Consider the following 25,843-nt stretch of genomic DNA (forward strand, 5'->3'; position numbering starts at 1 on the left):
AGGTTCCCTCTATCCTACTAGAGAAGGTATACTAACACTCTAAGTTTGGCTTTCTTAAGGTATTATGATTACTGTACTGTTTTCTAGACCTCCCTTCCCTTAAACCAGTACCTCACTTCCACTCACAGACTTAAATACTACATAGCCCAAGTCCCCTTCACCAAATCGACAACATAACTGGAATTCCCAGTAACACAAAATGTACCTCAGTATATCCAAAACCAATACTCGCCCATTAAATTTATATCACCAAATACAGGAAGTCAATTTTAAACCATTCCAAAACATACCATAATACTTAAGAGCACCACATATCCATATCAACACCCAATCCAAATCAAAACAAGTCCAAATATACATACTGTCATCTTCCCCAAATATGACCTTAACATTCGAAATCACGATACATCAGAATTTAGTATTTTCAGAATCTCATATCACCACTAATATATATATATATATATATATGCACCAAAAATTACTACAGTTACACCTCTCATGCGAAAGACAACAATAGATTCATTCATTCACAAAAATAGTTTAACATACCATAGTATAAACTCCAATCAAACCATAAAAATTCAAACAAACTATATTTATATAATTAAAGCTCCCCCTGGAAAGCTTAACAGTACCACTCCTAGGAACCTAGGAACGCTCTAGCAGTACCTCCTCACAGAGGCGAGTTTAACAGCACCTATAAGCCACCAAAAATTGGTGCAGAACACATTTCTTAGAGTTGGAAGGGACAGAGTAAAGGAAAAGCTACCAGTAACAGGAAACCAGTTGCATGGCTTAGGTTCAAAGAAAAGGAAAAAAAAACACTTACTGGTCGGAATGGAAAAACGTTCGGTTCAAACTAAAGCCCTTGGTGCAGCAAACGCAGAAACACCTTCAAATCAAAATTTGATTGGTTCAGTGAAGAGAAAATCTAGAGAGAAGGCAGAGAGAATTTTAGGGCAAGGGTTTTAGAGAGAGAAAGAAAGTTGGCAAAATGAAGGAATTCTGATTTTTAGAAAACCCCTTCCTAAGGTCATAGGTCCTTAGCTTATGGGCTGACTACCTCAACATAAGGCCCAATAGCCTTATTATTTTCGGCTCTTACAAATTTAGTATTTTTTTAATTAGAATCAAATTTATTTGTATAATTGTTATGTAAATATTTATATTAAAATCGTGACTAACAAAAAAAATGTTAATAATATATAATAATGTATGTTAAAAGTTTATTTTTAAAAAAAAATATCAGTATAAAATTTATATAAATAATAAAATTTGTTTTAATTTGAAGAAATATTTATCAAAATGAAAATTTAGAAAAAAAAAATAGAATATTCAAAATGAGTGTTCGAGAGGTATTTTCGAATATGGTTTTGGAACACTTTTTCACATTTTGTTTTAAATACCCCAAACAACTTCTTCTTCATGTTCTTTTCCAAATTTTCTTTATTCTTTAATCCTTCACCACTCATCAAACAATTACCATTCATATTCTTCTTGTACCTCTTCTCTTGATATGGTTAGGTGGTTAAAGGTGAGGATTATGAAAAATGGTGTGTAATGGGAAAGGAGAAGAAATATGATGACTATAATGGAAGAGTCATCCTTGCTTTTATTCTTTTACTTTTTTTTCTTTAAAATTGACGTTGGCACATGGAGTGTAATAATAGAGAAAAACGATGAAGGGATGTGCATGTTAATTTGTAATGCTGAAAAGGAAAGGATGAAAAAATTTAGAATTTTTAATATATTTTTAATAAAGGGCTAAATATGTTTTTAGTCGCTGAACTTGAATGAAAAATTAGAATTCGTCTCTATATCAAATGTCTTGAGCTTTTATACACTTTGGTTCTCGAACTTTATAAATGAATTAATATAGTCTTTGTAATCCAACTACATTAACACTTTTTAACATTAAAAACGTGTTTTAGGATCATGTTTGAGTCGTTTATACTATTTTAACCAATGTAGTTCAAATGTGAGTTTGAAACATCGTTTAATAAATCCAAGAAAAATATCGTTATTAAATTAAAAAAGATTATATTCATTTATTTTTAAATTTTAAAGACTATAATATATCAAAATTTAAAATATAGATAAATTTTAATTTTGCCTCTAACTTCACTTACTAAAAATACAATTAAAGAATAAAATGAGAATATTGTAATATTTGAGAAATACAATTAAAGGATAAAATGAGAATATTGTAATATTTGGGATGTCGAAGAAAAAAAGAAGATGAAGAAAGAAGTAATACATATTCATTCCCATTTTCCAGATGAAACTTTGGGTTTAGTACAACATTACTGCACGATTCTAATCTCTAAAATTCTCGCTTAACTGAAAGAGCATATATCATACTTAAAGGAATTGTTAAGAAAGGATTAGGAGGACTCGACACAATTTACTTTAAAAAATTTAAACTAGTTTTACTAAAACCTGTGGAACATTTCAGTTTAAATAAACTCAATTTATTTTATTTGTACTACAGTTACGAGTTAACTACAACTGTGGTTTAGGTTTAGGTTTTTTTATTCCAGTTATATTCCTTTTTCATTGTGTCAAAGGCTCATTTCTTTTGACGACTCGCCGCCTTTGAAGTCTTGTTGCCTTCGAAGCCGCCGTCGAAGGTTCACCGCCGTCGAAGGCTCGCTGCTGTCGTAGGTTTTGCCGCACTCGTCGCCAAACTATCGAAGGTTTTGTCGCACTCTGCCGTCGCCGAACTTTCGAAGGCTCTACCACCGTCAAATAGTGTAAGAACACTTCTTCTTTATCTAGAAGGTTGTAAGAACACTCCTTCTTTAGCTCCAAAGAGAATCAAAGGCATATATCATTCTCCAACCCAAAGGTACGAATGTTTTCCCGGATAAATAAAAGTGGAAAGCTATGCAATTCATCTGATGATCCAGTGGTGGTAACAGTTAATTTTCTTTTACATTTTGTGGGAGGATTAATTGTTTAAAAAAATATGATTTTATTTGCTTTTTTTGAATAATGGTAGATTCTGAATGGTGTATTTGGTTGAGATGCATTACATACCTTTCTACAGTTAACTAGAGAATATTACTAAAAGATATAGTTCCTCATATATTTCGCGAATCTGGATTTGTGAATGATGAGTTGGGTTTCAGACATAGTAGTATTCCACGTTTTATCTAAATTTTGGAGATATTTTGTGTGTGATTAATAACTGCTTCATCAATTGGTAAAGGAAGAGCAGAGTGGTATGCTACAGTTCAGTGGTAATAAAGAAAGGAGGAGAAAGATGGAATGGAATGGGAGTGAGTAGAAGTGATATTAAATAGCCAAAGGGAGAGCAAAATTTTTTGTTTTTTTTGGTAAAGGGAGAGTAGCATTGGCAGCATATTTTGGCCAATGGAGAGCAGTATACACAACATTTTTTATTTATAGAAGAGAGGCAGTCATGACTCCACAGTTTTTAGGCATTGATTTGTATGGGGTTACTGATGGTTTTTAGGCAATGGAGTGAGCTAGGCTAAGTAATTGGGCTTTGAAGGAAAAAAATGGGCTTAAATTCTGGGATTATATTGTGACTGCCAAGCTTTTAAATTGGTATAAAACAAGTTCAAATAAATCTTATAGGATAAAAGTTTCTTAACTTAACTGTTGCATTGACTTTGTTTAAAAACAATAAAGTTACATTAGTACTTCAATGCTTTTCTCTCTGTTTTTCTTATATTTGCAGACATTTTCATTTATGAAGTAATATTTAGAAGTATTATAATTAACTGAAAATAGTAGAAGCACAGAGATTTGAATGTGCATTTGGTTGTTTGCTGAGAGTTATTTCATATATAATAGAGCATATTACAATTAGTGCAGCTCTCTGCAGAATTAAATGAAGTCAAAGGGGAGTAATGAGATGAAACAATGATAATATGAAAAGTTCTGGCTTTGTTCTTTCTTCAGCCAAAAAATAAAGGATGAGAGGTTGTCACGTTTTCATATGTTTTACTAGTCTTAACAATGATCTATAATATGCTTCTTTTATATTTTCTTCGAACCAATTTCAGTTTGCAGTTCAATCAGTGGAATGAACGAAAGAGGGGTTCTTTCCTTTTTACTATATTATTATTATAATTAGAATTACTACATAATTTAAAACAGCTTTTTGTTCCCCTGAATTTTCCTTCTTTGCTTTGAACGTGATATAAAAATACTTCCATCAATTTATTCTTATTATTAGCTGAAGCCATTATTGACGAGAACATGGCCTAAATTTATGAGACCTCTATGTCAACATGCAAATATGGGAGACTGTAACATAAATGACAAACTGTGCAACATTTCAACTAGGGCTGGGCAAAAGTAATTGTACTGTACTGAATTATAGTTAATTATACTTAAAATTCCCTGCTGCAACACTTTTGACCAAAATTGGAAAGTATTCTTCTTCACACAGTTCTTAACAGTCCTTAGATACTTCCAATTAACTTATTTATTCTTCCTTCCTAGCACTGAAAAGCTTTAAAGAAATATTTTATAGAAAAAAGAAGTCTCAAGATCAATATATGGGAAATTTTAATTATATCTAACAACTCTCTTAATTTCCAGGTGACTTTTGATGATGATAAATCAAAAGCAGTGGATTTCAATATTATCCACCATCTAATCCTGATTTCCAAGCTATTGAAGAAGAAAATCCTCCACTGTTATTGAAGAGCCACGGTAATTCTGGATCCTGAATAAGAAATTATCACTTTCTATTTGATATTCTTATTTGTTTGTTTGATCAATTAGATGCTGAAAAGGTGGTCTTCCCTTTGCATTCAACCTTTTTATGTAGCTTAATTTCCAGTGATCTACTTGATAATTTATAATGGACTGCCTTTAAAAATTATAAGTGTATGCTAATATTGCTTGGGTTGTGAGACCATTGTAATGACAGTGACAATACTTTTGTGAAAGTTGTCGTGTGCATGCAGCAGAAACTCCTATAAACATAGAGGTGTTATATACTTGTTTTTCTTCTCTGGTTTGTTTATATGTTTGTTTTAATTAATACATGTAATTGTTAACCAGTGTTGTTAACCGGTCTCCTATTAATTTGGATGATTGAAGATCAAGAAAGAAGCACTGATGTAAGTTCTCTATTTAATATCTTGTCCTTGATTCTCCTGCGTAGTCTTCATAATTATTTTTTCACTGTGTGGTTCACATCCATTATTGATATATATACCTCTTCATCTTCTTCATTGGTTCACCAAGTGAGTCTTCAATACTTATAGACTACACCTTCGGTAACCTTGAATACTTATAATACTTATACGATCAGCAACTTTCTGATGCTCGACTTGTCAAAGGAGTAAGCTATGATAAAAGTTATCTTGATGGGAAAATGTATGCTTCATATTCTTTTATAAACATTTCAAAGGGTAAAGAACAGTCTAACAGTGATCATAGTTTGATCAACAAAATTGAGGTTGCAGCTATCTCTGAGATTATTAGAAATCTTAAAAAAGGTTACTTTCTCTCTTACTGCTTCTCTTCTGTCATTGATATGTCATTCGAAAAGATTATTGTCAAAGTAAAATATCTACAATCATTAGAATACAAGAAAAGAAAATTTTACGTGATTAATTCATTTTTCTATTTACAGAGTTTTTGAAGACTTTTGATTGTCCTGCCTTTTTCTGTTGATCCTTTGCTTGTAGTGATGGTTCATGTTTAGATACGGGGTGTGTTTTTATCTGGGTTTCGGTTTTTACATGCTGGTATTACTTGTTTAGGATCCATCTCATTAGGATGTTTTTGAACCCTTGCCTACGTATGGCCGAGGCCTTGAAGTTCCCAAGGGGAAGATATCATAGCTTGATAAATGGATACATGTTACATGATGTAATTGCGTGTAATTGCTTTAACTTTAATTCTAAACTGTTTTCACAATGCAGAAGCAAGTATATTTACTGAACTTTGAACTGCACAATAAATAGTTAACTGAACTATGAATTAAAAAACAGTTTATTGAACTGTATTGCAGTGTAACTGAACTAAAGAATAGTTCAACTCAGTTTCGTTTAAGGAGCTATCAACTGTTTCCCTAGCTACATGGCCGCTACCAGACGCGCAATCCGCCAACGTCTCAAACTCTCTGACCTCGTCATCGAAGTCCGAAATGCTCGACTTCCTCTCTCCTCCGCCAACAGCGATCTCTAGCCACACCTCTCTGCAAAATGACGCTTCGTAGCACTCAATAAAAAAGACCTTGCCATCCCTAACATCATGCAATATAAAAAAGACCTTGTCATCCCTAACATCATGCATGTAAAATCATACGCAAGACTAGATGCACTAATGATTTGAATCAGTTTCAAAACACAATTAATTATTTTCTCTCTCACATGTAAAACGAAGCTTGCCATTTTAGTAGGAAATTCTTTAAAAAATACAAGTGTAAAGAAATGTAAGAATTTCACGAGTATATATGATTTGAACCTTTTTATTTGAGGAAAAGAAATTTATATTAGCAAGCTATACTTATCATAATATCATACCTACAAAGTATACCCTTATGTACTACATATAGTTGTGTATTGTAGTACTACATGCTAGTTAGTTACCCTTTCTTGAAAATATTGGAAACCTACTAACTGTTTCAGAAATAGGTTTTAATTTTTGTTTTGTCGAGATATTTTTCAGAAATTATTATTCTTTTGCATTCTTAATTCCTGAAAGTTTTTATTATTGGCTTGATTATTTATGATTTGGCATATAAATGAAAAAAGTATTTGCAAACGACAAGGTAGAATGAAATCAGTGCATATTCTATTTTTCTCCTTCATTTTGTTTTATAATCTGTCTGTCAACTGATTTTATTTTTAGTTGGTGGTTCCATAATTAAACAATGACTTTGACCTGATGTTTCATATAGCACATAAACCAAGTATATATGTTCTGGATTCCCTTGGGCTGGGGTACTGGTTCCAAGTATCTCGGACATAGAGACAAGATTAAAGCTGGCTCTGGCAGGTACCACGTCTTTTAAAATTTATCGTAAATATTTCTGTCATTCGTAAAATTTGACATTGTTATCGTGGTAATATTTGACATATTATTATTGGAGCATGGCTATGTTGACTAAAACTATGTTCTGAAATTACATTTATTTATCCCCAACATGTTTGATTCCTGTGTATTTATTCAAAGCCTTTTCTGGGAGCTATGTTTGTTTACTAGAATATGAATAAAAGATTTAATTTGATTTTTTTCTTCCTGCCAGTTTTCATTGTGCCTACAAGCTAGATTGCAACTGTAATTGCTGCTGTTATTTCTATACATAGAATACAAACAAGACTTCTTACTGATGTCTTGGCTAGCCAATTGTTTTAAAGTAAAATAAGGAGAGTGTTTAAATTTATAAACAACAGTCTTCTTTTATATGATATGATTCAGTGTCTGCGTTGTCTCTTATATTCTTATGTTTTACTTGCAAACCACATTGCTTGTTTATTATTTTATTGCATTTAATCAATTGAAGTGGATGCCTTGGTGGGACAGTAGGAGAGGACAAATTAGTGAATTGTTTTGTCTATTTACTAGGTTGAATTTAATTTTCAGTAGAATCCTTTACTTTATTACAGGCCTGTAATTTTGAATCTTCTTGTCCCTTCAATGGTCAAGAATCTTATCTCTTATTATCTCATTCCTTAGTTATTAGCAATTCTTGAAATTGGAAAGCTGTCAGTGTTCGATTAAGCCAATCAAGTAGATACTTTAGGCTGGATATAAAAGTCAGTTGATTGCTCAACTTTTGTTGTAGTCCCATTTTTTTTATTGATTGTGTTTAAACTACCTTTGCATCAAACAATCAATTTCCTTGTTATGTATTTTCTGTTTTCTTTAGTGGACAAAGTAATAGAAGGTGATTTTTGTCTTATTTCACAGCTGGTGGTTTATATACTCTAAATATGGAATAGTGAACATTTATTTCATACTCTAATAACTTTTGAGGATCTAATCAATTTTATCGTGATAGCATAAGCAAAAGGGCTGGTTTTAGTCTGTGAATAGGCATTATGTGGCACCCAAGGGCAATGAAAATGTGGAGGTGGCATTTTTCAGTGGGTGGAAAACTTTGTTAGAAAAAACAAAATTATGTAGTTTGAAATCGCTACGAGTAATTTAAAGACTTTCGTGATTGTTTCCTTTTCCATACTAATGTTCATGGGCTAACTAAATTAGGTATATTTTCATGTGGCATATTTTTGTCATTTTTAAGCTAACTTTCTCTGTTTTCAAGCCGTCATTGTAAATAGAAGTTCTTTTTTTTTGCCCTACATCTTACACATTCTTTAGTTATTTTCCCAGATCAGTTTTGTCAATTGAATATCTCATTTTCTTACGAGTTCACTTTGAGTATGGAGAAAAATGGGACTAGGTAGTGCATCTACAGCGGTTGGGTTTCTGAATATGTATCCTTTGAAGCACGTGTCAGTCAAAGATTCAGTAGTGGGTGAGGAGCGTATTGTTCAGTACTTATTGGCAGTTTTGGATACTCGGGGGACTCCACCTCACTGGAAGCACCTAAATAATAGGAGACTGGATGACACTGAATACGAAGTGGAGGCGAGTCATGAATATAGACTGAAAAATCTTAAGCCAAAGAAAAGAAATCCGTCAAATAGATCTAATTCAGTTAAGTTTTCCTAAATTGTTTTGTAGTTAACTACAAATTTTTATAATGGGTGAGGAACGTATTGCTCAGTACTTATTGACAGTTTTGGATACCTGGGAGACTCCACTTCACTGGAAGCACCTATATAATAGGAGACTGGATGGGACTGAATATGAAGCGGAGACGAATCATGAATATAGTCTGAAAAATCTTAAGCCAAAGAGAAGAAATTCGCCAAATAGATCTGATTTGGTGTATGTTGAGGTAACAAGCAGGGGTAGGCAAAGTGCACTATACTGCACTGCAGTATACAAATTTTTAGTTAACTATAAAACAATTTAGGAAAGCTGAACTGAATTAAAAAATAGTTCGAAGTAACTGAACTGAACTATTTTTGAGTTCACTTATAGTACAGTGCAATTTAGTAAACTATTTTTTAGTTTACTATTGTACAATTTAGTTACCTATAGTTCAGTTTGATGCAAAGCAAATCCAGTTGCAAATGCATCTTGTTTTTTCAAAATCCTTAGTTCAAAGGTGAGGCAGACACAACTAAAATCTGTCCAAAAAAAGTACAACAATGATATAAACAATTATTAAATAAAATATTTATACAAGCTTCTTTCAAACTAGTAAGTTATGCCATGATCTCATACATACTTAGATGTAGAATAAACACATTTTTCATGGTCTAAAGAGAAAAGAAAAATAAAAGTTCAGGATGATTTCTCTTTCAACATCATTATGAACAACATTATCAGCATACACTAATATTAAAATTCCGCTCATTTCAAAATTTTTAATGTTTCAACATTCAAATATTCTACACTTAATTTTTCGAAAGCATTCTGTAAAGCATTATGTAAATACTACGTAACATGTACTCATTATGATGACATCAGGAATATAATCCAAAGTAGGAAGCTACTTTACTATATATATACTATATATACCAACTCAACATAATTGCTTATTCAAAAATAAGTGTTTTGGTATCTTCTAAACGAATATCACATCTCATAGTTACAAAAACCTGTAGCAGTTTTTTAAAAAAACAAATTAATTTGATCTTAAAGTTTAAAGGAACTAGATTAATGCAACTGCATAAAATGAAAGCACACATACAAAAAGTAAATGGTTTGATTGGATGGAATTGCAGTTGCTTAAGTTAAGCACTTGTCTTTTCAACACCTCACAACATTCTCAGGCAAAAAGTTCCATAAATCTTTGACATTATTCATCATATGTAAATGTATTCATATTTATATATTTATATTCATCAATCACATAAGTACTGTTATTCATTATTACACTTTAAATCACCATGGTACCAAAAGTGAAAGGTTGTTACGTAGTAATTAATTTGGAACATAATTAACTTGGAACACGCTAAATCACTATTAGAATATGCACTAATTTCCTTCTATCTTTTCGTTTGCAAATACTTTCTTCGTTTATATGCCAAATCATAAATAATCAAGCCAGCAGTAAAAACTTTTAGGAATTAGGAATGGAAAAGAATAATGATTTGAATCAGTTTCAAAACACAATTAATTATTTTCTCTCTCACACACAAAACATGAAAGCTTAACGAGGCTTGCCATTTTAGTAGGAAAATCTTCAAAAATTACAAGTGTAAGTAAATCTAGGAATTTCAAGAGTATATATGATTTGGACTTTTTTGTTTGAGGAAAAGAAATTTATATTAGTGAGTCATACCCGATCAAAATATCATACTTAACGAATCTCATAACTAACTAAGGTAGAACAACTTCTATTGAATGGGCATCGGGTTCTTGGGACTAAATCCCTAACAGCCTATTGATTGATCGGGAAAGCGGAAGTTCCAATGGAAGCTTTTCAAAGGTTATACATTAACGTTGATTTAGAGGATAGAGAATGAAGTTGGAAGGCTGTTCAGTCTTGAATCTCCCCTCCCTCACTGATTGACTCCTTCAGGAAATGTCAAATAGTAGGGACAACATAAGGGTGAGATTCTCTCTTCAGCGGCAGATGGAGAGGCAATTCTAACGCAACTGTTAATGGTGGAGCCTACTCTTCTTCTTGCTGCCTTACTTGCGATACTTTATACTTTCTACAGCAAGAAAAGTGCTTGCATATAGTATAATGGAAGGGCTTTTGCACATGAAGAAGAAAAGGAATAAGAAGTGAGTCAGATGTGGCATTATACTGTTTTCAAATAGAATCCCTAAAGAAAGGTATGATATTTTGATCAGTATGACTCACTGATATAATTTCTTTTCCTCAAACAAAAAAGTCCAAATCATATATACTCTTGAAATTCCTAGATATACTTACACTTGTATTTTTTGAAGATTGTCCTACTAAAATGGTAAACTTCGTTAAACTCATGTTTTGTGTGAAAGAAAATAATTAATTGTGTTTTGAAACTGATTCAAATCATTAGTGCATCTAATCTTGGGACTCTTACCACTATTTCGATCACGAAAAACATAGAAAATATCACATTTTCTTTCATTTTATCAACCAAAGGTTAAAACAATATTTCATAAAGTTGTTTATCATCCCCTTTTCTCCCCAGCACGTTTTTGTTGACTATTCCAAAAGCTTCAGCCTAGGCAATAACGTATTGCTTGCCTTTCATACTATTTTCTTCCATGATCCCTCTTCACTTGTCTTACAGGACCATGTTGCGTCTTGCAACAATTAGGAATGTTTACCCTATTGATCTAGATTGCAAAAGTAGACCATTAGATAATAGTTGGAACGTCGAATGTTATAGGTGAGAACAAAACCAGCACTTCACTCCAAAATATGAATGTGTACTAAAATAACAACCACTACAAGAAGAATCCTTGATTCAAATGACTTAAAATTAAAAACAGATAAATATATTTTGGAGGGCTTGAGAGATCCCTCTCATAATCTTCTATTTATAAGGAAAATATGATATAAGAGTACATGGAAAATTAAGGGACTATACTAGACACTTTGTAAAACTAGGTACAACTAATAAATTATCTAGCACACTACATCCTACTTAGCTTAATGATGATACATAGATGTAATTATTCTAACAAAATGAATGAAAACATTGCTATTAGACACATGAATCTAAATTTGATTCATGTGACTCAATGATGTCTATTTCAATTTATTTTTGATGATAATCATCTGTTTTTCTCAAGGAGTTTCAAAAAAACATAAAGTAAAACTCTTCAAATATGTTATTCAAAAACACACGCTCAAGTAAGAACATTAATACATGAAACAGAACGAGGGAAACATTGTCTCTAGCATAAACCTATTCCTTGATTCCAACGAATCACAATGGAATAAAAAAGAATTGTAGTTCTGCTGCACAAAATAATGTGTTTGTACCGCAGAGGCAAGACAACAAACTAGAAACTAGAGAAAAAAAACAGTAATTTATATCATTTGCAGAAATTAACTTTTAAATCTAAAGCAACAACTAGAGAAATACAAAGTACGCATAATACTAATACTTAGGGGGAAATAAAGGTATGCTATCTTTTATTTTATTTGAAGTGGTTGAACCCTGCACAACCTATATATAAACAACAACCTTAAGGTCCTTATTAAATAAAATTCTCTATAAATATTAGTATGCAAGGAATAAGAAAAGAAAAAATGAAGGCTCAATCTACTTATTTGTCTCAGCTTTTGAGAAAGTTTGATGAGACAGACAATATAAAAGTTAATTACATATGTTCATTTTAGTTTCCATGAGAAGTTTGTTGTATCTTATTTTCTTATTGAATGAATTTATCTAAACAGGACATAATAGTATGTTTTTTCTCTATTATGACTTGAACATCTGGTTTAATTTTATGTTCATGTTTATGTTTGTCAACCAGACCTTAAATCCTGCTATATCTTGAGTAACACCAGGTAACGGACCCACAGCGACACGCTTCATCTTCTCTTGCGCGATCAAAGAAAACCACTTCAATTCTACAAAAAAACTCATCCAATTCATTAAAATCAATGGTTTCGCGAATCTGCGAAACTATTACCAGGAAAGCGAGACTTTGCAATCTGATGAATGGAGTTAATCAAAGCAGACTTGCCATAGTTGGGAACACCGACCACCATCACAAGTAGCGTCGGTTCTCGACAAATGACTTCTTTGAGCTTGAACTCCGACCAGATCTAGAAGCTTCCTCAAGGAACTTTGACTCTTAGCGTTTATTGCAATGCAATCCTGCTTGCACGTTTCGAAATAATGCGCCTATTTCTGCAGTAACAACACGTCGCGTGAATAACTTAACAGGTAAACGGCAATGACAAGGATATTGATGATGGTGATGATTTTACATGCATGATGTTAGGGTTGGCAAAGTCTTTTTTGTTTAGTGCGACAACGTGACTTTTTGCGAAGGGGTGTGGCTGGAGATCGGCGTTGGCGGAGGTGAGAGGAAGTCGAGCATCTCAGACTTCGATGACAAGGTCAGAGAGTTTGAGACGGCGGATCGCTCGTCTGGCGGCGGCCATGTAGCTAGGGAAATATTTGATAGCTCCTCCGCTGGCGTTGAATGCCATGTCTCCTAAACCTAACTCTTTCTTAAGAAATTCCTTTAACCCTGACATTGTTCTCTGCTCTTTCAGTCAACTTCGCAGTTGGAGTGAGCGTTAATTTTAGAGGTTGAACCTAGGGCTGGACACAATTTACTTAAAAACTGTATACTATTACTCTTTTGTACTTAACAAAACTTAAACTTCTTTTACTGAAGCCTAGTTAACTGTTAAATAGTTCAATTTAAATATACTGAACTTATTTTATTTAACACAGATAATTGTACTGTATTGTGGTTTAGGTTTCATATTTGTTATCTAAATTTTTTCCCTGCCTCGTTACATTCCTTTCCAATTCGCCACTGCTACGGTTGAAGGCTCGCCGCCGTGGAAGGCTCGTTGCCGTTGAAGGTTCGTCGCTATTGAAAGCTCGTTGTTGTCAAAGGCTTTGTCGCACTCTGATATCGATGAACTGTCTGAAGGCTCTACCACCATCGTCAAACAAAAGTATGAAACTCTGCAACCAAAGGTACAAATGTTTTTCCTTTCACTTTTAAAAGGGATAAATGAAATTGGAAAGCAATGCACATAAGGGTGTATTCATCTGGGATGAACCCAATGGGGTAACAATTGATTTTCTTTTGGAATTTGTTGGAGTTTTAATTTTTTAGAAGATTTGATTTTATTTGCTGTTTTTGGATAAGGGCAGATTCTGTAACCTATAGAGTTCTAGATTGATTGATAAATAGAGAGAGGTTGATGACAAGTAAGTAAAAACTTTGAGATGAAAGTGATGTATAAGATATAAAATGTTCTTCTGAGCGGAATTTTAATATTAGTGTATTGCTGATAATGTTGTTCATAATGATGTTGAAAGAGAAATTATCCTCAACTTCTGTTTTTCTTTTCTCTTTGGGCCATGGAAAATGTGTTTATTCTACATCTGGGTATGTATGAGATCATAGCATAACTTACTAGTTTGAAAGAAGCTTGGATAAATATTTTATTTAATCATTGTTGTACTTTTTTTTGGATAGATTTTAGTTGCTTCTGCACCACCTTTGAACTAAGAATTTTGAAAAGCAAGATGCATTTATAACTGGATTTGTTTTGCATCAAACTGAACTATAGGTAACTGAAGTGTACTATAGTAAACTAAAAAATAGTTTACTAAATTGCACTATACTATAAGTGAACTAAAAAATAGTTCAGTATAGTTACTCCGAACTATTTTTTCGTGCAGTTCAGTTTTCCTAAGTTGTTTTATAAATAATTATAAAATTTTATAGTGCAGTATAGTACACTTTGCCCACCCCTACTTGTTACCTCAACATACACCAAATCAGATCTATTTAGCGGATTTCTTTCTTTGGCTTAAGATTTTTTAGACTATATTCACGATTCGCCTTTGCTTCGTATTCAATCCCATCCAGTCTCCTATTATTTAGGTGCTTCCAGTGAAGTGGAGTCCCCCGGGTATCCAAAACTGCCAATAAGTACTGAGCAATACGCTCCTCACCCACTACTGAATCTTTGACTGACCTTGTCAATTCATCAACCATGTTTGCATGACATAATATATCAGGACACGTGCTACAAAGGATACATATTCAGAAACCCAACGGCTGTAGATGCCCTACCTACTCCCATTTTTCCCATACTCAAAGTGGAACTCGTAAGAAAATGAGATATTCAATTCCTAAAACTGGTCTGGGAAAATAACTAAAGAATGCGTAAGATGTAGGGCAAAAATTAAGAACTTCTATCTACAATGACGGCTTGAAAATAGAGATAGCTGGCTTAAAAATGACAAAATTCTGCAACACTGAAAAAATACTTAACTTAGTTAGCCCATGAACATTAGTACGGAAAAGGAAACAATCACGAAATTCTTTAAATTACTCATAACGATTTCAAACTAAATATTTTTGTCTTTTCTAACAGTTTTTCACCCATTGAAAAATGGCACCTCTACATTTTCATTGCCCTTGGTGCCCCATAAGGCCTATTCACATACTAAAGCAACCCTTTTGCTTATGCAATCATGACAAAATAGATTAGATCCTCAAAAGTTATTAAAGTATAAAATAAATGTTCATTATTTTATATTTAGAGTATATAAAGCACCAATTGTGAAATTAGACAAAAGTCACCTTATTACTTTGTCCACTAAAGAAAACAGAAAATATATAACAAGGAAAGTGATTGTTTGATGCACAGGTAGTTTAAACACAATCAATAAAAAAATGGGACTACAACAAGAGTTCAACAATCAACAAATGACTTTTATATACTACCAAAAGTATCTACTTGAAAACATCAACTTCAAAATCAAATCCACATAATTGGGAATAGATCATCACTTTAAAAAGTAATGGAATCAAATTTAACGTCAAATTCAAATTAAAACTAGCTAGGTTATCTTACGTGCCTTAATCTTAATGTGAGACCTAATAACAGGAATACTAAGAATCCTCCTTATAACCCATAGTGAATCGAGAGAAGCATACTCATCCTTGAGAGAGCATGTTCTCAGATTAACGCAAATGAATGCCCTAATGAAATACTGACAGTTTTCCAATTCTAAGAATTGCTAATAACTAAGGAATGCGATAATAAGAGATATGGTCTTGACCATTGAAGGGACAAGAAGATTCAAAATTACGGCCCGTAATAAATTAAAGGATTCTACTAAAAATAAAATTCAACCTAGTAAATAGACAAAACAAATCACTAATTTGTCCTCTGCTACTGTCCCACCAAGGCATCTACTTCAATTGATTAAATGCATTAAAATTACTAATTTGTCCAGCTTTTAGACATAATGAAAACTGGCAGGAAGAAAAAATCAAATTAAATCTTTTATTCATATTGTAGTAAACAAACATAGCTCCTAGGAAAGACTTTGAATAAATCCACAGTAATCAAACATGTTGGGGATAAACGAATGTAATTTCAGAACATAGTTTTAGTCAATATAGTCATGCTTCGATAATAATATGTCAAATTTTACCACGATAACAATGTCAAATTTTACGAATGACAAATATTTTAGATAAATTTTAAAAGACGTAGTACCTACAAGAGCAAGCTTTAACCCTGTCTCTATGTCCGAGATACTCGAAACCAGTACCCCAGGGGAATCCAGGACATATATACTTGGTTTATGTGCTATCTGAAGCATCAGGTCAAAGTCATTGTTTAATTATGGAACCACCAACTAAAAATAGAATCAATTTACAGACAAATTATAAAACAAAATGCAGGAGAAAAATAGAATATGCACTAATTTCCTTCTATCTTTTCGTTTGCAAATACTTTCTTCGTTTATATGCCAAATCATAAATAATCAAGCCAGCAGTAAAAACTTTTAGGAATTAGGAATGGAAAAGAATAATAATCTCTGAAAAATATCTTGACAAAACCAAAATTAAAACCTATTTCTGAAACAGTTAGCAGATTTTCAATATATTCAAGAAAGGGTAACTGTATGTAGTACTGTAATACACAACTACATATGTAGCACATAAGGATATACTTTGTAGGTATGATATTTTGATCGGTATAACTCACTAATATAAATTTCTTTTCCTCAAACAAAAAGGTCCAAATGATATATACTCATGAAATTCTTACATTTATTTACACTTGTATTTTTTAAAGAATTTCCTAATAAAATGGCAAGCTTCATTAAGCTCTCATGTTTTGCGCGTGGGAGAGAAAATAAGTAATTGTTTTTGAAACTGATTCAAATCATTAGTGCATCTAATCTTGGGACTCTTACCACTACTTCGATCACGAAAAACATGGAAAATATCACTTTCTTTCTTTTTATCTACCGAAGGCACGACTATAGGTACAACTAATAAATTATCTAGCACACTACATCCTACTTAGGCTTAATGATGATACATAGATGTAATTATTCTAACAAAATGAATGAAAACATTGTTATTAGACACATGAATCTAAATTTGATTCATGTGACTCAATGATGTTTGTTTCAATTTACTTTTGAAGATAATCATTTGTTGTTCTTAAGGAGCTTCCAAAAAACATAAAGTAAAACACTTCAAATATGCTATTCAAAATTTGGGCCAGCGATGATTTAATTGCATCATTGAGCTATTGCTGCATGGACTGAGCATAATTGAAACGCAGTGTTTTGGTGCTGAGTTTGCTGCTGCCTTTAGCGGTCTTTGCTCGAGACATTCAATTGAGGCAGAAGTATTCCTTCGAGCTAAGTAAAATTCAGCTTTACTTAGTTTGTTCTGTGCGACCAAATTTAGTTAAACAAATGGCGCCGTTGTCGGTGACTCGGCGAGTTAAGTCTTAGGGTGTTTAGGTGGTCTTGTTTAGGTTTGTTTCTTTTTGCATATTTCTTTTTAGTGTGCTTTGGTTTCTGTTTCTGAAGTTGTAGCATTTGTGAGTAGTGGTTCTTATTTCTGTGTGTTTGATTTTTGATTTTATTTCTGGAAGCTGTTATTTTTAGGTTCTTTTCCTTGTTTGTCTGTGTGCCTGGTATAATCTCCTTTTGAAGTGTAGTCAAGAACAGGTTCGGTACCAGGAGATGAGAAACTCTCAGGATTGGCCGTACAAGCTTATAAAAAGGCTGCCTTAGTACCATGGAGTGGCTGGAGAAGATCCACACCTGCATTTGAAGGAGTTCCAAGTGGTCTGCTCAACTTTTAAACCAGCAGAAGTTCCTGAAGAGTGGGTCAAGTTGAAGGCATTCCCCTTCTCCCTTCAAGATGCAGCCAAGGACTGGTTGTATTACAAGACATATTCATCACCATTTGCTGCCTGGGCTGAGATGCAGAGAAGCTTTCTGGAAAAGTTCTTCCCAGCCTCAACAACAGTCTCCAAGCAAAGAGAAATTAGCTCCATTATACAACTGCAAGGAGAGACACTGAGGGAGTACTGGGACAAATTCAACCAGCTGTGTGCCTCATGTCCAGATCATCAAATCAGTGAGCACCTTCTCATCCTGTACTTCTGTGATGGACTGAGCATGAAGGAGAGATGATGCTGCTGCTGCTGGAGGGTCTATTATGGATAAGACAGTTTTTGAAGCCAGGACTTTGATAGCCAAGTTGAGTGGGTTTCATGATGAAGCTAGTGAATCTGCTGAGAGCACAGGTTCTGAGTTGCAACCAGTAAAGGTTTTCTCTGAACTGATCATTCCTATTAATTTGCCTGAAATTCAAACTGGTTTTGATGTTTTTGATATGTTAAAGATTGAACCTGTAAAGCCTGCTTTGGATTTTGTTATTGATATGTCTGTACACACTCATGTTTTAAATTCATTATGTTTTATAGAGCACATTGACATACCTGATGTTCACCATCCTTGCACTGATTTTGATTTCTATGATAGACTTGATGATGCAGCTGATGACTTGGAGATTGGTAACATAATTTTCAATGAGCAAAAAGAGGTTTATTTTGAACTTGAGATTCCAAATACTTTACCTGATTTGCCTATACATTTAAATACCTGTGATTTGCTGCACATTAATTCTATAAAGTCTTTGGCTGAAACTGATGTAGTTTTGATTGATCATCCCAAATTTCTTGATTCAGTTTTAGCCATTGAACCTGTGAATATGAATGCTGTTATTTTTTACTCAACCATGAATATAGATGATTGCTTTGATGTGAATGAACTTTTGCATGATAGTATCTTTGAATTGAGTCTTGATTCTGCTGCAGATTCACATGTTAGTGTTGATTTTGATATAGAAACTGTGAAAACTGAAGATGTTTTAGATTTAGAATTAAACTTTCATTTTTCACAGTGCTCTGAAAACTTTAAATGTAGTTGCGAAGCTGATTCTTGCTCTATTTGTATTGAAATTGATGATGTGATACAACCAGATTCCAACCTTATAACAGACTTAACTGTGAGTTTGATGGCCAGGTTGCAGAATTAAATGATAATGCAGGTGCTGAAGTCAATAATGAATCCATGGTTGATGAAGAAGATTGCATTGCTACTGTTTGAAGTAAGCCAGAGGTTTTTATCCCAGTGCCATACACTCAAGAGCTGTCAGTGGAAGGAGAGCTGCTGCTGCAGCAGTTTGCTTGGAGAAGAGAGAAGCAACATCTTGCTTTGGATGAGAGGGCAGTGCTGCTCCAACCAAGTTCTCTACAGAAGCAGATTGGTGCAGCCAGGGAGTTAATGCAAGGAGTGGTTGAATGCATAAGGACAAAACTGATAAGCTCTTTCCTTTCTTTTCTTTTGCATAGTTTTAGATATTTTCTAGTAGGTAGAGTAGAAAATATGTCATTTGAATAAATATTTTTTTTTCTTGTAGCTTTATAGTTTTAGTTTTCTTTTTCTAGCTCTGTCTTGTATATGTTGTGTTCTTTTGGGTTTAGTTTTCTTGCTTTTGTTATATACGTTTTCTTGCTCAATTTTAATTCTTTTTCAATTCTGTTTAGCATAATTATGTCTTGTACATATCTGTTGTTGTCTGTTGTTGTTAGAAAACCTTCCTCACTCACATTGAGGGCAATGTGCCTCTTAAGTGTTGGGGTGAGAGGGTATAGTATAATATAGGTTTAATTTTTTTGTTTTTACCCTGTATATAGTTGTTATGTCTTTGTTTCTAGTATAAAAGTGTGATAATTTTTTTTTTTGGAGTAGGTATGTTTTAGTTTTAGATCTGTTTTAGTTGTAGATGCTTTGATTGACTGTAAATATGTTGTAGGTAGGGTAGATAGCCTTGCTTTGTTCCATTTTTTTTTTACATAATTGCTTTGTTTTTAGAAGTAGCTTCCCTTGTTTTTAGGTTCTGTTTCGTTTAGTTTTTAAATCCTTATTGCAAACTGAATAGCCTAGGTTAATTTTGTTGTTTTGCTGAATTTCTTTGAAAGTTTGAGTTGCATGCATAGTTAAGGAAAACTAGCTTAATTAGGATAAGTTAAAGTAAGGTAGAAGTGCTTAGAGTTTTGAGAAACCAACTCTGGAATCAACTTAGCAGATATTATTACCCAGTGAGTCTTGAGCTTTAATTCTTTGTAGTGTGTTTACACCTAGGTTAGTGACATTCTAGAACTTGTGCATTTTCTCTTTGATATAGTTGAACAGTGAGACATTTTTGATGTGATTCAGGCCTTCTTGTTTTTAAGCCTCCTATCCAAATAGCCTATCCCCCCATTTCTTTTCCCATTGTACCTTGATTTTGAGCCTTTTAGCCTGTTCTTTGTGTTTTAGCAGCTTATAAGCCCATTTGAATCTGAAAAACCAAAAAGATACCCAATTAGGGAGATGTGGGAAGTTGTTTTAGAAGAGGGAAGTCTTAGAAATTGTAGGGCATGGGGATGTTTGGTCAAAAAGGTAAAAAGGAAGCAGAAAAACATAAAAAGAAAGTCTGGATTGAAAAAAAAAAAAAGTGGAAAGTTCAAGTCTGGTTGGTTGGTGGCAGAAAAAGAAAAGAAAAATTTGGCACAAGAGAGTTGAGAAATAAGAAAAGAGAAGAAAAAGGAAGTGGTTTGGTCTGGAATAACCCCTACACTACAGATTCAAATTTTTTCCCCAACACTTCCACACTTCACTACGCATTGTTAGCCTTGTTTTCCATTTCATTCAACCTACCCTCCACCCTAGCCTCATTACAAGCTTTAACAAAGTCCTGATGATCTTGAATGTGCATATGTTTAGCAGCGGAGATTAGATTGTGTAAAAGCCTATGGTAATGTTGCTTAGCCTGGTGTGTTGAGTGCTGAAAATACCAATGCTGAAAACACGAGAGTTGAGTGCAGACACTTACCTGTGAGGTCAAGTTAAGTCTAGAAGTTGGTTCTTTCAAATTTTGCTGCATAGTTGCCTTATTTTAGCAATTCCTAATATGCTTGGTTGTCTTAATTATGTTTTGTTAGCTTTAAATTTTCAGGATTTTTAGTGATACAGTAGGATTTGTCTAGGTGTTTTCTGTTTTGTAAATTGGTTTTGTCTTTTTTTCATTGTGTTTATTTTCTTCTTTTTCTTTTCCCCTGCCCAGGAGGATAGTTCCTTAAGTGTGGGGGTGTGTTAACTCTCCAGTATTTGCATATTTTTCTAGGTTAAAAACTCTTTTCTTAAGGTTTTTAGCTTTTAATTTTTTAGAAATATAATAGTTTAGTGTAAAATGGTAAAAATAGCTTTTAAAAAAAATTTGGTTAATTTTCTCTTTTTAGGCAAATAAAATAGGTTTTTAAGTAATTAGATTCTTTTTAGAAAAATATTTTAGAAAACAAAGTAAAAATATATTTTAGAATAGGTTATATTTTTTAACACATTCTTTTTCTTTGTTGCAGGAATTAATAAAAGTGAGCTGATGCTGAAGAAAATATATTGGGCCAGGTCACTAATGGGCCAGCACTGATTGGAGAGCAGATTTGCACCATTGTGATGATGGCTGGGCTGTAGTAGCTGCCACAAGCCCGCGAGGCTGCTGTGAGGGAATGGAATTGATAGAGGAATAAAAGTGTATGTTAGGAGAAATAAAGGCTGGAAAGAAAGTTAAGAGGGAAAGTCTGTTAGAAGTTTGTTAGAGGGGCAAGATAGTATAAATAGTAGTAGAATAAGTGGAGAGGGGTTTTTTTATCAAGAGATTTTACTCTTGGGAAATTAGACTGGACATTTTCCAGTGGAGGAAGGGAGGCTTCCTTGGGATTCCTACTTGTCATTCTGTTTGACATACTTTACAAAATTAATGAAATACTCATACATTCATTTCTTTGTTATTGTTTGAGTGTTGTGAGAGGGGAGAATCATCTGTTACGGTTCTATGCATAAAAGAACCTAACAGATTTGGTCCGACCTGCCGGATCCAGATCGGAGGAGTTGCACGATGGAGAACAAGATGAATGCACTGGAGGAAAGGTGGGAAGGAAAGTTCGAGTCCATGGAAGCCATGTTGGAAGAGATTCGAGAGGAGATGAGAGGAAGGGCTCGAGACGGGAATCGCGACCGTGGAAGAAGATTGGTGAAACACGAGAGAAGAAGGAACCAGGGAAGGAGTTCGGAGGGCAGTCATTCGGTTAATGGAAGTCGAGAGACAGAGGAGGAGGAAGCGGAGGAAGAAAGGGCGGATGTACAGAAGAGTTGGATGAAGAGAGTGGAATTACCCACTTTCGAAGGGATCGATCCGACGGGATGGATCGCAAGAGCAGAGAAGTTTTTTGAAATACAGAGTGTAACCGAAAAGGAGAAGATGAAGCTGGTGTATATTTGTATGGAGGGAGAAGCGAACTACTGGTTTCGCTTTTGGCGAAGAAAAGTTAAATACCTGGGCGACATTAACGGAGGCGATGGTCAGGAGATTTGGAGGTAGACACCGGGGAACGATCTTCGAAAAATTAGCGGCAGTGAGACAACGGGAATCGGTGGCGGAATATGTTCGGGAGTTCGAAATCCTGGTGGCTCAGGCGGATGGCGTGACGGAGGAACAGTTGTTGGGGTATTTCTTTGCAGGACTCCAAGAGGAATTAAGGGATCTTGTCCGACCATACGACCCTCGCGATTTGTTAACCGCAATGGAAAGGGCACGAGACGTGGAGCAATCGGGGCTGGTATCGAGGGTGATCAAAGGAGGCGCGGGGAGTAAAGGAGGACCAACGTGGGGGAAATACGCTGTAAGTGGGGGAACAGTAGCTAGCACGGAGATCTATCGGGGGCCATCGGGGGGACGCACAAGCAGCAATGGAGGTATGGGTCAGAAGAAAGAGGCAACGACCAGAACCGCCGGTTCGAAAATCGAAAGTACGTCCGGTGGTGGCGGGTTGAATTGCGGAGTGCGAACACTGCCATATTCGAAATATCTCAAAAGGAGGGAGGAGGGCCGTTGCTTTCACTATGGCGGACCGTATAGTCCCGGGCATCGCTGCGCAGAGAGGAGTTTTAAGGTGATGATTATGGGAGCCGATGACGACGAGGAGGATGCGGAGACGATGGAAGAGGCAGAACAGTGTTGCATGGAGCTGTCGGTCTATTCAGCCGAGGGGGTGACGCAATCCAACACCATGAAGCTGGCCGGATGGGTTCGAGAGCGGAGGATCATCGTATTAATCGACAGCGGGGCGAGTCATAATTTTATCTCAGCTCACTTGGTCGATGAACTCAGATTAGAGAAAGAGGAGACGCCACCCTATCGGGTATGTTTGGGAGATGGCCAGAGAAAGGAGACACAAGGGTGTTGCAAAGGGCTGTCGGTGGCGTTGGAGGGAGCGGAAGTGCGAGAGGATTTCTACATATTTGATTTAGGTGGAGTGGATGTAGTGTTGGGAGTGGCGTGGTTGGCAAAATTGGGAGAGATAAGGGTGGATTGGAAGAAGATGACATTGAAGTATGGGTCAGCAGATGCTGAGGTGGTGATAAGGGGGGACAACACATTAATGAAAAAATTAATTACCCCTGAAATGTTGCAAAAGGAAGCTGAGATAGAGACAGTGGCGGTGGTATGGAGTCTGAATAAAGCTGAAACAGCAGAGGGACAGCTAAGGGAAGAAGACTTAACCATCATGCAAAAACAAAATTTAGAGGAAATTTTGCAGGAATTCGAGGTAGTGTTCGAGGAAGTGCAGGGACTTCCTCCTACCAGGCGGGTTGATCACCAGATAACCCTTAAAGAGGGCACCGAACCTGTAAACGTAAGACCATATAGATATCCTCATCTGATGAAAACTGAAATAGAAAAACAGGTATAGGAGATGATGGGATTGGGCATTATCAGGCCCAGTAATAGCCCATATTCTAGCCCGGTTATTTTAGTTAAAAAAAAAATGGGAGCTGGCGTTTCTGTATTGATTACAGAGCTCTAAACAAAGTTACCATCCCAAACAAATATCCCATACCCGTGATTGAAGAATTATTAGATGAACTTCATGGAGCAGATTTTTTTTCCAAAGTGGACCTTAAATCGGGGTACCACCAAATACGGATGAAGGAAGAAGATGTCCCAAAAACAGCGTTTCGGACTCATGTGGGACATTACGAATTCCTCGTAATGCCCTTCGGCCGGAGCGTTCCTCACGAACGCTCCGGCCACTTTCCAGGATATGATGAATTCACTGTTGCGACCTTTCTTGAGGAAGAGTGTGTTGGTCTTTTTTGACGACATCCTTGTGTACAGCAAATCGTGGGAAGCTCATGAAGATCACCTCAGACAAGTGATGGAGTTGCTGCGGCAACATAGGCTATTTGCAAACAAGAAAAAATGCGAATTTGGTAAGAGACAGATTCGCTATTTGGGTCATCTGATATCAAAGCAAGGAGTTGAGATGGATGGCGAGAAGGTGTCAGCGGTGACTGATTGGCCAGCGCCCAGAGGTATCAAAGAGCTGAGAGGTTTCTTAGGACTCACCGGTTACTATAGAAGATTTGTAAAAGATTATGGGAAGATCGCGAGGCCTCTCACAGATCTCTTAAAAAAAGGAAAGTTTGAGTGGACGGAAATGGGGGAGGCAGCCATGCAAGCATTGAAGAAGGCAGTCACTACTGCTCCTGTACTAGCTCTGCCTGATTTTTCACAGGCGTTTCAAGTAGAATGTGATGCTTCCGGGAAAGGAATAGGAGCGGTATTGTCACAAAACAAGAAGCCCATAGCTTATTACAGCAAGGCGTTGTCAGAAGGTTCATTGGGCAAGTCGGTGTATGAGAAGGAGTTGATGGCACTGGTGCTAGCCATTCAACACTGGCGTCCGTATTTACTGGGAAGACGTTTCAGTGTATTTACAGACCAGAAAAGCCTGAAACATTTGTTGGAGCAACGCATAACTACTCAAAACCAACAGAACTGGTTAGCAAAACTCATGGGGTATGAGTTTGATATCTATTATAGAACGGGAGCTTCAAACAGAGTGGCCGATGGATTATCTAGAAAAGGTGAAGATGGGGGAGAAGGGGATAAGTTGCTGCAAGGGATATCCAGGCCAAGATATCCAGGCCATATTGGCCTGATTTTCAAGAGCTTTTGGAGGAAGTAGAGAATGATGAAGGACTGAAAAAAATAGTGGAAGAGATCAAACAATATCCCGATTCCCATCCCGCTTACACCATGGAGAACGAGAGATTACATTTTAAAGGACGGCTCGTGCTTTCAGAGAAGTCTGAATGGATACTCAAGCTTTTAGCAGAATTCCATGACTCGACTATAGGAGGCCATTCAGGGGTATATCGGACATATAGGAGACTCGCTCAGGCTTTTCACTGGAGGGGTATGAAGAAGAGGGTAACCGATTATGTAGCTGCTTGTTTGATCTGTCAGCAACACAAATATATGGCATCATCTCCCCAGGGGCTTCTATAACCATTGCCAATTCCCAAGGCAATATGGGAAGAAGTAAGTATGGATTTTGTGGTTAAATTGCCAAAATCCCAGGGGTTCGACACGATACTGGTGGTGGTGGACAGGTTGAGTAAATATGGGCATTTTATCCCCATCAAGCACCCTTATACAGCAAAGGTAATTGCAGAAATTTTCGTAAGAGAGGTGGTGCGACTGCACGGGATACCCGTATCAATTGTTAGTGACCAGGATCCTCTCTTCATTAGCATCTTTTGGAAGGAGCTGTTTCGAATTCAGGGCACCAAATTGAGAATGAGTACTGCCTACCATCCAGAAACGGATGGCCAAACTGAGGTATTGAATAGGATATTGGAGACCTATTTACGGTGTTTCTGTTCAGAACAACCGAAGGCATGGA

General features: G+C 35.4%; 1 protein-coding gene and 1 pseudogene across 27 annotated transcripts; one reads left to right on the forward strand and one right to left on the reverse strand.

Annotated features, from left to right (window-relative positions):
* Positions 1-2,468: 2,468 nt before the first annotated feature.
* On the forward strand, positions 2,469-24,028 carry LOC108321488 (uncharacterized). 27 transcript variants are annotated; one of them, XM_052877990.1, is made up of 7 exons: positions 2,477-4,329; positions 4,576-4,689; positions 5,044-5,102; positions 6,002-8,655; positions 8,739-18,315; positions 18,531-18,591; positions 19,074-24,028. In XM_052877990.1, the coding sequence occupies exon 7, from the start codon at positions 22,451-22,453 to the stop codon at positions 23,843-23,845; it is 1,395 nt and encodes a 464-aa protein (XP_052733950.1). In that variant the 5' UTR covers positions 2,477-4,329; positions 4,576-4,689; positions 5,044-5,102; positions 6,002-8,655; positions 8,739-18,315; positions 18,531-18,591; positions 19,074-22,450; the 3' UTR covers positions 23,846-24,028. The 27 variants fall into 27 exon arrangements, with proteins under 27 accessions (XP_052733941.1, XP_052733966.1, XP_052733964.1 ...); XM_052877981.1 differs by having other exon boundaries at positions 2,469-2,753; positions 6,002-6,990; positions 8,317-8,655; positions 8,739-24,028; XM_052877992.1 differs by having other exon boundaries at positions 2,471-2,848; positions 4,208-4,329; positions 8,739-24,028.
* Positions 13,493-25,843, reverse strand: part of LOC128193395 (uncharacterized) — a 37,193-nt pseudogene continuing 24,842 nt past the window's right edge.

The sequence above is a fragment of the Vigna angularis genome, chromosome 5 (assembly GCF_016808095.1).
Source record: "Vigna angularis cultivar LongXiaoDou No.4 chromosome 5, ASM1680809v1, whole genome shotgun sequence".
In the NCBI taxonomy this organism is placed as follows: domain Eukaryota; kingdom Viridiplantae; phylum Streptophyta; class Magnoliopsida; order Fabales; family Fabaceae; genus Vigna; species Vigna angularis.

Bases quoted from the DNA above. Each gene is read 5' to 3' on its own strand.
- LOC108321488 (XM_052877981.1), top strand. From the start codon at position 22,451: ATGGTCAGGAGATTTGGAGGTAGACACCGGGGAACGATCTTCGAAAAA.